Source organism: Grampus griseus, assembly GCF_964374135.1.
Source record: "Grampus griseus genome assembly, chromosome: 17".
In the NCBI taxonomy this organism is placed as follows: Eukaryota; Metazoa; Chordata; class Mammalia; order Artiodactyla; family Delphinidae; genus Grampus; species Grampus griseus.
The window spans coordinates 68,845,494-68,861,163 of record NC_139011.1 but is presented as its reverse complement, the minus strand read 5'-3'; the positions used below and the strand labels follow the sequence as shown (position 1 = coordinate 68,861,163).

Below are 15,670 nucleotides of genomic sequence, written 5' to 3'. Positions count from 1 at the left end.
TCTACACTTCAGCTAAAGCACCACCTGCCAATTCCCAAATCATTCTCTCTAGAGTTTAGCTAACTGTTTCCCATACATCAAACACCACTCCCTATACCTGCGTGAGTATCTATACAGTCTAAGTTCAAGTGTCACCTCCTACATGAAGCCCTCCTGGATAATTTTAGCTAGAAATACCCATTCTTTTTTTTGAATTTTAATAGGATTTTAGCTATTTCTTTCTAATGACACTTATCTTACATTCCTATACTCCAGAACCCCTTTCCTCCAGAGCATGGTCTATTTCAGATAAACGTTTGTGTCTCCTTACAGTGCCATACAATTGTATGTGCTTCCTAAGTATTCGTTGAATGAAAAGATGAATGAAAAATTAAGAATGCAATCAGATGAATACTTGCTTCTAGTGTTGTACTAAAGAAGGAAATATATTCTTAGAAATGACATTATAAATGGAAATTAGGCATGGCTGAAATAGTACTATTCTCATTCAAGAGCCACACTGTACATTTAATCATATTTCTAGAAGTACATGTAGCAAGGTACTATGCTTAGTCCTGTGTAAGATACCATGAATTAAATAAGCTTCAGTGGATTGGTCTCAAATCTAATCCTATCTATAATAATACTGTTCACAAGAAGTGTGAATGAAACTCCTATCAAACTTTAAAAAATTTTTATAATACAATCCATATGATAGGATCTGCCCCTGTATCAGCTATGACTTGGGTCATGATAATAAAGGTATAAGAAATCACGATTTTTCCGAAGATACAAAATACTAAAACCCAAATCAATTTAAACATTTTCTAGTTTATAAAGTTTAACACATTTAGGAGGAAGGAAAATATACCCTTGCCCTTCTCCCAGCAAACATAAAAACAAAAAATGAAATGGTAATCAACCTTTTTTTTAATGGGGTGGGGAACAGTGGGTTTTTATAAACAGATTATAACTGAAACTGGAGAAAAAGGAAGTACTCATCTATAATCAAAGAGATTTAAATATTTTTCTACACACAATTTTTGCCTTTTCTGTTTTGCACATTATAAAATAGTCCCCACAGTCACATGAAATAACATAAGACAGAATAAACTAATTTCAAGTCAAATATGCTACCTCCAACGATGACGTTCACCATTTCTTCTACAATGCTCTGCACAATGTCTCGTGGCTTTTCCTCACAGTCATGGTTTTCGCCATCGTATAATACATCATTTTTAGATAATGCTTTAAAAAAGAAAAATTCAAGAAAACAGTATTTTAGTTTTTTGGAAACTTTTACTAAACATTTATAATGAAAAAAATCTAAGAAATTAAGAATAAAAGAAAAAAACAGATATATGAAACTAGAAGCAATTACATGTTAAATCTTCAAAACTTTTAACCAAACCATATTTTAAAATGTTTTATCATTAAGTCAATTTCAACAATGATTCGTTTGACAAGCTATTAAATGACTATTCAACTTAAATGAGTTTTCTAGATTATTCCTTTAAGAACCAAAACTTTTAAAAGTTCTGAATGAAACATTTCTAACATGTCCCACACTGATCAAATAATATTAAACGTAATTAAAGCTTGTTTTGATTAATTAGGCTCACCAGTAATAACAAGCTCATCATTGTGCTCTAATATAATGAGGTCCTTGAAGAACCAGAGACTGGGCTATCTGAGCTCTTCCTTACTATTTTTTCCCCAACATACTCCACATATCCAATGTAAAACTAAATTTAGTAAGTAAAAAAGAATTCATCTCCCAATTTAACATTAATCAAAAACAGACATAATACCAATCAGAACTTCTGAACACACAAGAAACTAATAAAACTTGATATTCCCAGTCAGTTTGTAGTGACTTTTGCAGATAAAAATACGGTTTCCCCGGGATTTTCTGAAATGCTGAAAATATCTCAGGAAGGCTCAGTTGGCACTTTATGATGCTTTGAGATCTGGGTCCCTGTTCTGGGAGCCACTGCCCTACAGCAAATGGCCTCAGACTGCATGTGAGCTTATGGTGCTACTGTCTACACACACCCCGCAACTCACACCACTATGAAGGACCACTACGTAAAACTCTGACTTCCAGAAGTCTGTCCTCCCTGTTGTTCACTGCTCCTAATCTACTGTTCGCTGCATTCTACAAAATACTGAATGTCACAGGAGAAAGTTGATAAATAAGCACGCCAAATCAGTAACTTCATTTTATAAAAAATTCAAATACAACAGCATTTAGATTCTTCTGTGGAGTAAAAACATATAAATGTCTTGACATACAATCTTTCCATCTTTCTTAAATTTTGTATTCCTGCACTCCAATTGGCTAAAGTTACCAAGAGTCTAAAAATTAACAATTTCAACATAACTAAATATATATAGTCACTAAAATGTGCACAAAATGATTAGCAAATCGAGTCAATTCTCTTATAAATTATCTAACAGAATTAGAGTAACCGTGAATAATACTTATTACACATGGGAAATGATTATAGAAGTTAACTTTTATGTCCAAAGTCACATAGCCAGTAAGTGAGAGAGGTGTGATTCAAAGCAGATAATCTAATTCCAGACCACGCACTCTCACCCAACGGCTCAGAAGCAAAATTTTCATTTATATCAGCTGTCGAGAGAAAAACACCTTTAAAAATCACGACTATCCCACAGGAATTATGTCTTATTTATAGTGCTGTATCTTAAAAGCTACCTACAGTGGCACCTACTACACAGTAGACGCTTCCACCCCTTGGGTCTTGGTCTATGTTGTTTCTTCTGTTAGAAAACTCCCTAAATTTTCTGGCTAGGCAATTCCTTCCCTTATCCAAACAAGATTCAGCTAAAGCAACACTTTCTCTACAAAAGTACTTCCTAACTCTCCTCAGTAGAATTATCTTATGCATGCCACTTGCAGGATATTTATCACATTACACCTCATTTATACATGCCTGACCTTCCAGGCAGACCATGAGTACCCTAAGAGCAATGGCTACACCTTCATCAGCTTTTTTAACGCCAAGTCCTAGCACAGTGCCTGGGACACAGTATGCTAAATCAATATTTGCTGAATGCACGGATGAAGAAATGGAGGAATAAATAAAGTTCCAGCCTTATTATAGATTAGCTCTTTGAACAGCTCCTTTATAAGCTTACAGTTAAAGTAGGGGAAATTTCAGCAAGGGCAGGCTAGAAAAATGTAAATCATATAGGCAGTATGGATTCATTATTAGCTTGAGTACTAGCAATGCTTGGTTTATCAAAACTGTCCCCTTTAAAGTAAATGCTAAATAAAGTACTCTTAAAAAGAGTAAAAAGGCACCAATTCATGACACTGCTGATGCTCAAACCACTGTTATGTTATGGAAAAGATGTGGTTAAAGAAAAAAATCAAGAGCTGAAAATATACTATAGAAGTCTTTCCTCAAAGTAAAGTAAAAACACAGAATTCAGATGAATTGTAACTAAGCCCTAACCATCCTAGTTCTACAAAACCACACTGGAAAGGCAACAGAATTTCCATCATTTTTTTGACACCAAGCTAAGGAGGAACAAAGGGAAGAAACTCGTTTCCTGGCAGTTTTATAGAACAGCTAAAGCTGAGAATAACGTTTGGGGAAAAAATGACTGCACGTGATTATTTTTAGAGAAACACATTTGTAAAATAAATAAATGCAATTTAATTTTTGTAATCTTGTAACCTTTTTCTTATAAATTTACTTAGAAAAAACAGAGAATATCTAAATCTTATCGATTATTACACATCAGGCTATAAAAATAAATATTTTTGTATGCCAGGTGGTTATTCAAAAGATATCTTTTCATATTTAATTTCAGTCCTTTTTTTTGACAATAGTACCTTGTGATCTTATAATGATTTCCTAAAATTTTCAGTCACATTCCAGAAAACTTTACTAAATAAATAGGTCTCCTGTTTGCTATGAACTAATTTTAAGAAAACTTTATCACCTAGGATGGACAAAGTCCACAATTACCACAATGTGCCTGATACCCATTAAGTCATATCACCCTTTCCACTTTTCTTTACCAAAAATGCCCTCCTACATTCTTCCCCCAACACACACCTCCCAACCCCTGCAACCCCTTCTCAGAAAGATTACTTTCGGCTGCAGCTGCCTGATCAGCTTCAGTCTGTTCATTTTCTGCACTGGAAGTATCAGATCCATTTTCAGGTTCTGTATCATCCTGAAGGCTTTTATCCACATCATGTGAATGGGGATCAAGGTCCCCTTCATGTTCCTGGGATATATGATCAACAGTCTGAGGTGGCAAATATCTAAGTTGAGGTGATTCAGGCTCATGATGGCTTACTGGAGACTGCAACAGATGATGATGCTGTCGATGCCTTTCTTTTTCCATTTGTTTGGCTTCCTGCAACTGGAAAGAAAGAAAATAATTGCCAATATTAGCAAAATAAGTTGTTTAAAATTTGGAGGGGTAATGTTATACTCAACTATAAATCCTTCATAGGAGCTGCCACCTTGTCTCTAGGCTTAGAAATCGTGGTCCATCAGAAATAAAAAACTAAAACATACTGAAAACGAAGAACAACAGGAAACAGTGGTTACTTCTTAGGGGGATGGAATTTGGCAAACAAGAACAGAGATGGAAGTCTTTCACTATATCCTCTTGTCATTATTTTTGGTGTTTGAATGATGTAAATGTATTACTGAAACAAAACAAAATTAAAAACAAATTAATTTTTAATAACCTTAGAATGATAATTGGACTGTTGCCAATGTAACAGTAGATTTACCTAAAATCAAATAAAAGCTTCACTAAGGGAGGAAAAAAGTGGACAGGGAAATAAAATACACACACATTCATTTTTACTTATATATATAGAAACAAAGTCTAGACATTTACACAAGAAACTAGTAATAATGGTTACCTTTGGGGGTAGAAGTTAGGAAATGACTGAACTGGAAACAAGAGTGGGAGGGAACCTTTCGGTGTGTACATTTCTGTAGCATGTTCTCATGTCACCTTGCCAAATATCTTTTAATTAAAAAATAATAGTTACACTTAATAAATAAAATTACGAGTACTTAAATGCCTCTGCCCAATCAGTCATCTAATAAGAATGAAAAAACTATAAATGTTCCAGTTTTATTTTAGGAGACCTAAATTACTATGTACGTAATACTACGTGTAAAACTGGCTCACTTACAAGATGCTAAAAACAGTAACAATCAAGATCACAGGGTTTCATTTTTTGGCACTTTATTGCTTTTAGACACATCTCTTTTGATCCTCATGACCTAATAGGAATCATTCTCACAGAATTAATTTCCACAAAGATAAATATTTTACAGTGTCAAACATGAACATTTCATATTCCTAGTAATATTCTAGGTTATGCAGAAATATCAGAATTAATCATATGAATTTATAAAACAAATTTGAATTAAAAGATTTAAATGCCCAAAAGGTACGAAAAGACTTATAATCTGCAATGATCTAAGTCCCTTATTTTACAGATAAGGAAACTGATGGGCATGACTAGTTGCACACAGTTGGAATCAGAAGAAACTTCTCAGACTTCTCAAAGCTTTAGGCCATTCATGAGAAAGTCCATTTCCAAATTAACAGTGAGGAACCTTTGACTTGCAATCCAATCTCGCCCTCAGCCTAACTTCAGCTAATCCGTACCATGGTTTAGTAGGGCAAGCACATGCTTAGGAATTACAGACAAGCATAATGTTGAATTCTAGTTTTTTCTACTTATTCCAGAGTTGTATAAACTCTAGAAAGATCCTTGGGAAAAAAGAGGAACTTAACTTTAAACATTTTCTATACACTTTCAACTTTGTAGTAGGGTTTCTCAACATCAGAACCATTGACCTTTGGAACAGATAATCCTTTGTGTTTTTTTTGTTTTTTTTTTTGTTTTTGTGCGCGCGCGTGCGCTGGGGGAGGTGGAGGTTGTCCAGGGTACTGCAGGGAGTTTAGCAACATCCCAATCCCTATCTCTAATGGGTAGAAACCCATTACAGGTTATGACTCACCCCAGTCATGACAATCAAAAGTGTCTCAAATATGGCTTGGGGGGCAAAACCACCTCCAGTTGAAAACCACTGTTACAGAGAAAGAAATTAGCATCTTCTCTTGAAATAATTTTAGAACTGAACACTTTATAGTGAATTTTATTTGGGAAGGAGAGGAAAAGTTATCAGCTGTATATACGAATGAATTAGACTTCTAGCTTAGAATATTTTAGCAAATGTGGAAAATTATTCTGCTTTGCCTTTTTAATTTTCTCTCTTCCCTTTCTGACTTTTCTAATTATCCATAGCACAGAACTAATATGCCTCATAACATGAAACATGTTCATAGCCTTTATCATAACTCATTTGTTATATATTTATTTGTGTGATTATTTAAGATTCATCTTTCCCCTCTATGTCTGTAAGAATTCTGAAAGTAGTGGTGATACAGTGCTGGTATTTTGCCCAGCACTGTACAATTGAGAACTAGAACAGTGCCAAGAATGTACAGGGAATGTAGTAAAATTTGCTGAACAAGTCAAACCGATAAAACTTATACTTCTATTAAAAAGTGATAAAATTTCATTCACTTCTTCGAAAAAAAGCAGCAAAACGATTATATGTGGTTACAAAATATTAGCAATAATCCAATGTCAATACATAGGAGAGTGACTGAATAGACTATAGTACATGCTCGAGTACTCTGCATCTATAAAGAAGAATGAGGAAGATCTAAGGGCTGATATGGAATGCTTTCCAGGACATACTGCTAAGTGAAGAGTATGAAAGAGTATCCAGAGTACGTGTGGTAGCCAGCCTTTTTAAGATGGCCACCAATGATCTCTACCTCTTGATTTTCACTTCTTTGTAGAGTCCCCTCCCACACTGTGCCAGGGATGGTCTGGGTGATCTTTTTTTTTTTTTTGAACATCTTTACTGGAGTATAATTGCTTTACAATGGTGTGTTAGTTTCTGCTGTATAACAAAGTAAATCAACTATACATATACATATGTCCCCATATCCCCTCCCTCTTGCCTCCCTCCCACCCTCACTATCCCACCCCTCTAGGTGGTCACAAAGCACTGAGCTGATCTCCCTGTGCTATGTGGCTGCTTCCCACTAGCTATCTACCTTACATTTGGTAGTGTATATGTGTCCATGCCACTCTTTCACTTCGTCCCAGCTTACCCTTCCCCCTCCCCGTGTCCTCAAGTCCATTCTCTACGTGTGCGTCTTTATTCCTGTCCTGCCCCTAGGTTCTTCAGAACTCTTTTTTTTTTTAGATTCCATATATATGTGTTAGCATATGGTATTTGTTTTTCTCTTTCTGATCTACTTCACTCTGTATGACAGACTCTAGGTCCACCGACCTCACTACAAATAGCTCAATTTCGTTTCTTTTTATGGCTGAGTAATATTCCCTTGTATATATGTGCCACATCTTCTTTATCCATTCGTCTGTCGATGGACACTTAGGTAGCTTCCATGTCCTGGCTATTGTAAACAGTGCTGCAATGAAGACTGTGGTACACGACTCTTTGGGTGACCACTTCTGATCATAAGGTAGACAATGTAGCTTCTGCCTTGTTCCTCTCTCTCTATCTCTCTCTCTCTCTCTCTCATTCTCTGCCCAATGAAGGCTTTAAATGACTTCAGCCCCAGCTGATACTGTGATCCATGCAGCCAACTGCAACTTCATGTGAAATCCAAGCTACAACCACCAGCTAAGCCACTCTTGGATTCTGGACCCTCAGAAACTGTGAGAGATAAGCAGCTAAGCTGTGAGTTTTAAGCAGCTGAAGTTTGGGGTAATTTGTTATGCAGTGACAGATGACTAATACAGTATACTACCTTTCATATAAGAAAGGTGATACATGAAACCATACATGTATCTGCTCATTTGTGCTAAAGAAATGTAGAAGGATAAACCATAAACAATAGAGATTAGCTACATCCAAGGAGTACAAAGAAGGGAGGAAGAGGACTGGAGTGATAAGAATGAGGAGTATTTCTGTAGAGCTCTAACTCTTTTTTTTTTTTTTTTAACATTTTTACTGGAGTATAATTGCTTTACAATGGTGTGTTAGTTTCTGCTTTATAACAAAGTGAATCAGTTATACATATATATATATCCCCATATCTCTTCCCTCTTGCATCTCCCTCCCTCCCACCCTCCCTATCCCACCCTTCTAGCTGGACACAAAGCACTGAGCTGATCTCCCTGTGCTATGAGACTGCTTCCCACTAGCTATCTATTTTACATTTGGTAGTGTATATATGTCCATATATACACTACCACTAACTCTTAATTCATAGTAGTGTTTAACAGACTCAAAAAATAAGCAAGCAATTAAACCAGAACGTGAGGAGTACTGAAACGGAAAACAGGCAGTAACAAACGAACTTAACTGCATTATAAAGTAATAAAATTATCCTGCTGAAGTGTATGGAGAAGAACAGAACTAACCTAAGTAACTTTGGAAAATAATATTTTGAATGGATACTATAAGGCTAAAGACAAAGAAAAAAACAAAACCCAATAAATATAAATGCTATAATGTACCTAGTAACTTTGCTTCTCACAGTGTTATAAGTAAGCAATTCTAGGCTTCCCTGGTGGCCCAGTGGTTGAGAGTCCGCCTGCCGATGCAGGGGACACGGGTTTGTGCCCCGGTCCGGGAGGATCCCACATGCCGCAGAGCAGCTGGGCCCGTAAGCCATGACCGCTGAGCCTGCGCGTCCGGAGCCTGTGCTCCGCAACGGGAGAGGCCACGACAGTGAGAGGCCCGCGTACCGCAAAAAAAAAAAAAAAAAAGTAAGCAATTCTAAAACTACTATATGTGTGTAATAGGCCTGAACAAATAATGTATCATAAAAAATGAAAGCCTTATTTCTCACTGTTTAGAGAAAGTTACAAATAAGTAAAGGGAGAAGGCTGAAATGAACCCTGTGGTACTGGCCTGGAATCAGAAGCATCAGTATGAACACAGCTTTTAAGACATACGGATGGGTAGTCACACACGGGGTGGGGGAGGTGGGGTGACTGTACACATATGTATTTCCTAGTTCAGTCTGCTGGGAGGGCCTAGAAGTAGTAACATCTCAGCTGCAGTGAACACACCTGGCACTCAGATCTTGGTATCCAATTACCATTCTCCAACTGAAGGAGCCAGGGCTCCCTGTTTATGTGTCTACTACTCCAGCGGGGAAGCAGAGAAAATTCAAAATGAGCAGGGAACATCTTGAGATTCCAGAAAGTGAAGAGGTACTAAAAAAAGGTTGGGGGCTATTGTCAAAAGGACAGAAGGCCAAAGCTGGAATAACTGGGGCAACAGAATAAATAATGATAGAACTGGATTATAAAACATAGAATAAAATAAACATCCATTAATACAGATTGATATAAATAAAAAACTGAATAAATAAATAGGAAAGGAGAATAATTCTGGTTAATAAATATAGAAAGAGAGAGAAACAGAAAATCACCACCAGGGAAATACAGCAGTAATAACTGTTGCCAGTCAGATCCACCAATGGATACTCAAATTGGGTGTGGGGGAATATGAGGAAAAAAACAGGATATTTGCATAGTCTGAAAGTATCTCTCCTGAGATATTTATTAAATGTAAAAGAGTAACTTTCCAGTGGAGGAACCTGGAAGATACCACCTTAACTAAGTAATCAGGGTTTCTTTACTTAATAGTACTATACCAGTGTTAATTTCTGCTTCTGAACATTGTAATATGGTTATGTAAGATGTTGCATTAGGAAAGCAGAGTAAAGAGGATCTCTCTGTAAGTATTTTTGCAACTTTTCTCTAAGTTTAAAATCAGTTCCAGATAAAAAGTTAGAAGTTGGTTTTTAATTATGAAGACCTAGATAATTTTTTAAAAAATGATTCTCTAGCTGCTGGTCTCTTACCCTCCTCCCCAAATATATTTCATCACTATAGAAATTTATTTTTTAAAGGCTCAATGAATAAATAATTTTATACCAGAATAGATCAAATTAGGTAACTTGGGGCTTCCCTGGTGGCGCAGTGGTTGAGAGTCTGCCTGCTGATGCAGGGGACACGGGTTCGTGACCCGGTCCGGGAAGATCCCACATGCCACGGAGCGGCTGGGCCTGTGAGCCATGGCTGCTGGGCCTGCGCGTCCGGAGCCTGTGCTCCGCAACGGTAGAGGCCACAGCAGTGAGAGGCCCGCGTACGGAAAAAAAAAAAAAAAATTAGGTAACTTGATATCTACATTATACTCATCTACTAAGCTTGAGAGCAATAAAAATATCAATTCATAAACACTTCGATGAGGATGATGGCAATCGACATCTTTCAAATTCTATTTCTGAACAATTCAAAATGTATTTTATCCAACGTCAAGCAACTCAGTAAGCCTCAAACAAAAACAATACCACAAATCTCCAGTAGGTAAAACTGTAAATGAAAGACATTTTCTTCACAGACACAAAAGATTTCACTATATTTTCATTAAAATCTTTTCTATAGTTGATGCCTGTGGTGTTCTATACAATCTCTCTCATTTTTTAATACTTACTGCTTGGTTTTCCATGCGTGCAAAGATAACATTTAGCATCTGAGTAAGAGTAGCTTTGGCTGTTGTCTGATTGATGAGATTTTTGCTTGCTAGATAGATATTGTAACATGTTCTCACAGCTTGCAGTACAGTTCCTTCGTGAATTTCTATGTGTTGAGATGTTACTGCAGTAAGTAAAGCCTTTAAAAAAAAATAGTTAAAGCGATTTTTTTTTGCATCCAGAGTTTCAGCACAGAAATACATTGGTATTTTTGTATTAGAATTAAAAATTGCAGACACCATTACCACTTTAAGGTAATGTATACAGATTTTCTACCTGCCTTAAATATATCATCAATTGTTAAAATATTTTATGTTTTCCCCATCCTGGTTGTAGTTTCCATATAATCCTCCCAAACCCAAAACGCTAAAAAACCATTCAACTGATTTATTTCAATCCGAGTTTCATTTTAATAGATTATTATTTTGGTCTACTAAACTGCACAGCATTAATACTCTGTCATAGTGTAGCACAGATACGCTTCATATGATATATCTGTTGAACTAGATGTCAACTTGGGGAGGATACGTATTGTGCCCTATTCACTTTCAAATTTTTCTGAGATCTAACTTACAGACTGAACTCTATGTGCTGTTGTTATTACTGTTGAAGATGCTTACAAATGTTTTAAAATAAAGCATTTAAAATAATCCTAAGGTGAATCCTCCAATAAAGTGAACAGCTATAATTTCTGTGAACTGTCACACATTAGGTTACTCAATTTCTCAAAAGCAAGGACTTGTATCTTCTGTCTTTCTATGTTGCACAGTGCTATGCAGGGTCAGCATTAAGCACATACTAAACAAACCACAACTGACATGAAACTGCAAACAACAGGCCAAACTGAATAGCTTTATTATAATTATGACATTTTATAACTTATGAAGTAAATGCAGCTATGAGACTGAAAGGCTCAGAAGGGGTGATAGACACACATAAAGGACACTTCATACATGTAAACAATTTCAAAAGTACTAATAGTACAAGAAAATTTTTACTAACAAATAAACATACCACCACTACTATTAGCAGTAACATTAAAAATTCAATATGTATAGTAGACTGAAAACATAAATGAGTCATTTTTCTTTAAAGGAATTTAATGATCCAGGTGTATCATAGCACAAACCCAGGACAGGATTTAGCTGAGCAGGTTCAGCAGATTGACAGGTGCAAGGGAAGCAGGGAAGCTGGTGCTCAAGCAGAAAGGCTGGTGCAGGTGGGACTAGACTACAAGTGGTCTGACAGTAGTAGAAGAAACTAGAAGGGTCACAGGACCTTGACATGGGACCCTAAAGCTCAAAAGATAGAACCACGTTAGAAACTGGAAAGCTCTGGAAGACTCTGGGGGCCTAAACTGGGGCCTTCAAAATAAGAGATTTGGTAATGAATCTTCTCCTAGTGAATTCCTGGCATTCAACAATAAAATCCCCTGATATGGAGTCTAAAAAGCACCCAAATGACCTCTATTATAGCTGGAAAGCATATAAAATGACTTTTCCAAATATTTTCAAGGTAAAAGGCTTCTAATTTTAAAAAAAGTAGATTATGAATAACAAGTTCATTTTTATAATTAATTACCTTTATTATTTGTAACTGAACTCCTTCATCTGTTTGAGGACCTTGGAAACAACCACAAATTGTTTCAATGATTCTATCAATTAATTTTTTGCCTGGTGTTGTACTATCTGGAGCATTGCCAGTCAAGTGCCCATAAGCAATAAGTTTCTGAAACAGAGAAAGAAAATAAAGATCCTAATTAAGCTAATATATATATATATATACACTAATTAAATATACTTTCAAATTATGATATACAATTGAACATATGTTAAACTTTTTACACAAAAATATTAAGGTATAATCAAAGCCAAGGCTATACCAACTTTTCCTAAAGAAAGCTTTATTAGCTATAAACGTGAAATTATTTACACTTGTAATAATCACAAACACAGAAAAATAACCATAGCAAAACCATCAGGCAATACTTTGAGAAAGGCAGGCCTTAGAACTTGTCTCTGGTGAGTTCTAACAGCTTACGGCTTTCTATCCAAACATTACTGATACTGCTTTTGTGAAAGCTATCTTAACACGTTCAAATGACCCAAAATCTTTTTCCAAATTAGGTCTGTGAATATACAAAAAACCATTTCCAGACACTGGCTGCAATAAATCACAGATTTGTTCATTCATCATTACCATTATAACCCTGGAAGGAAGACCTTAGATATTAATTTTTCAGAGAAAACAAGGTCACAAATCAAATGAACTTATCCTTATGTGTGTGTCTCTGTGTGTAAGTAAAACAGGAAGACAGAAAGGAATTTTTCTGACATAAATGAAGGTCAGAGCTAAAGTTTCACAGTAAATATAAATACTAAACTGTTAATATTAACTCACTGCTTCACACAAAACAGCAAGCATCCAGTAAAATCAGGGCAAATAATGAAGTATGTAAAATCAGCAGCAGGTTATGACACTTCCACTATTGATAACCTTAGTAAAGATTTTGTGTCTCACTAAGCTATCTAATGATTTCTGCTATCCTTAAACTGGAAACATCTTTTTGCAACTATTGTTTCTCTTGAATATAAGCAACCATTTGGTTTCTTACCACAAAAAGAATAATCAAGGCTTTCATGGAAAATGTCTGAATCATCAATTGTGAGTACTACTTAGAAACACATTCAAATTAGACGGTTTTTGGATAGTGCCATTTCATACATACCTGTAAACAATCTAGAGATGTACTAACTATGCGGGGACACTTGGACTGGCATGCCAATTCAAAGGGCAGGAAGTACTTGTCTGCTTCGATAAAATTTGTCTTTGATTTCACTGGTGGAAGGGTGCTTGATCCAGCTTTTGCTTCTCCATGAGGAGGACTAAATGAAAAAAGAAGAGTCTGATTATAATATCACATTCATCATATTGATGATATACTCACTTTAATTTCAGTTCTAAAAAAGCAAACCAATTTTCATTTTCCCATATTTCATGAGGAAACCAAAGCCCAAAGAAGTTAAGTGATTTGCTATAGGTCATAAGCTAGTGGCCAGAGACATAATTAAATGCAAGAAAAAAATTTTAAATTAATTAATTTAAATAAAGTAATTATTTAGGTTATTAAATTTTTAGTCATCTTTCTAAATATGAATCAAAGTCTTTAAGCAAAGACTTTAAAAGCATATCTTACGGTATTTCAGAAATACCCTTACTTGCTTATTTATGAGACCTTTTTATAAGTATGCTTACCATCATATTCAATATTTCTCAAAAATCATTTTTTAAAAAATTGATTTTATGAAGACCACATGCAGAAAATCTGCCACACTAAAATACACACGGTTGTATTATTATTTTGGCCAAGACTGACAAGTTTGCAAATTAAGGAAAAAAACCCCACAAACCTCTGCTTTTCAGTTTCCGCTTTTATTTCCTCTGGGGAGGGAAAAAAGAAGCATACATTAGAAAACTTGACAAGGGAAAGATCATTAACTAATTCGATTTGATTGCAGGTTTTATAAGTTATTTTATAAATTCTATAAGAAGTTGGGAAGAATGCACTTTCAAAAGAAAATTAGGTACTAGAATTCTGTTGCACCCAAATGTATTAATTTACACAAATAATTCTATAAAAGTATATGAAGAATATACATTAACAACCACAAGGATACGGTAGAATTACAGATGACTAATTCCCAAAGCATTTCCTTTTCTCCAAGTAGCTTTTTGCGGGGTGGGGGGTCAAGTAACTCCTTACATTATCCACAAGTACTAGGATTAAGAAAAGAATAATACGTATGCTGTATTCAAGTGACAACATAGAAGGCACATGTTGGGTTAGGAAAAAAACTCAATATACCCCCTTTGGGATTATCTCAAGGAGATTATCAGGCCAGGACTATAATTTCCTGATCATGTATATATGTGTTGATATTTAACCATTTTTTCTACTTAGGATTATACAAGGCGCTGCAAATACACACACTCAATTTAATAGGAAATTTTCCCTTCTGCTGTTTATATCCGTAAGAGATGAGGTAAATTAGATAAATTCTACCTGTAATAGAAGAACCTTAAATTTAATGATAAACTGGGGAATCTGGTTAATTGATTAAAACTGTTTGAAATTTGTAAGAAAAGCATTCACATATAACATTAATAATTACTACCACTGCAGACAACAGTTGCTGGGAACTTACTATGTGCCAAGCACTATTACATTTTACATGTAGTAACATGTTTAAACCTTATAACAACCCTATGAGGTTTGTACTATCATATTTCCATTTTAAAGATTAGGAAATTGAGGCACAAACTTGCTCAAGGGCTGCATGGCTTGGGTGTGTGACTAATCTGGTTTCACCAGGTGTCAAAACTAGGTAATCTAACTCCCAGATCCCGGTTTTTTAAACAACTCTATTACATAGGTGTATCTATGAATATTGAGCAAAATGAGTTAAATTTGGTATTATAAGCAACTTCTACCCATAAATTAATAATTACTGAAAGCTATCTTGGGGGTTCCCTGGTGGCGCAGTGGTTAAGAATCTGCCTGCCAAGGCAGGGGACATGGATTTGAGCCCTGGTCCAGGAAGATCCCTCATTCCGCTCGCCTGTGTGCCACAACTACTGAGCCTGCACTCTAGAGACCGCGAGCCACAACTACTAAGCCCACGCGCCACAACTACTGAAGCCCATGCTCTTAGAGCCCATGCTCCGCAACAGGGGAAGCCACCGCAATGAGAAGCCCACATACCGCAACAAAGAGTAGCCCCTGCTTGCTGCAACTAGAGAAAGCCCGCGCGCAGCAACGAACACCCAATGCAGCCAAAAATAAATAAATAAAATAAATTTATTAAAAAAAGAAAAAACTATCTTGTATGAAGCACCTCCCACGTACCAGGAATTATAGTAAGCCCTTTATAAAGTGACCCTGCCAAATTGTCATTGTGCAATTTATTCATTACCTACTCTGTGCTAAGCACTGATGTTCGGTATTTCAGTCTAGTACTCTGTGGAACAACGCTCCTTCCATTTTACCAGTGGTAGGAGTAGAAGGGAGACAATGTGAAAA

The 15,670-nt window shown here is 35.9% G+C and overlaps 1 protein-coding gene across 2 annotated transcripts in view; it reads right to left on the bottom strand.

Moving 5' to 3' along the window:
* ARFGEF1 (ARF guanine nucleotide exchange factor 1) overlaps positions 1 to 15,670 on the bottom strand; it is a 134,747-nt gene that overhangs the window by 72,494 nt on the left and 46,583 nt on the right. For both annotated transcript variants that reach the window (XM_082675324.1, XM_082675325.1), the window contains exons 2-7: positions 14,001 to 14,031; positions 13,319 to 13,475; positions 12,172 to 12,318; positions 10,551 to 10,730; positions 4,110 to 4,386; positions 1,117 to 1,227 (exon numbers count right to left, since the gene is read on the bottom strand). In XM_082675324.1, coding sequence (XP_082531450.1) covers positions 1,117 to 1,227; positions 4,110 to 4,386; positions 10,551 to 10,730; positions 12,172 to 12,318; positions 13,319 to 13,475; positions 14,001 to 14,031 — 903 coding nt within the window. The remainder of the gene's footprint in view (positions 1 to 1,116; positions 1,228 to 4,109; positions 4,387 to 10,550; positions 10,731 to 12,171; positions 12,319 to 13,318; positions 13,476 to 14,000; positions 14,032 to 15,670) is intronic.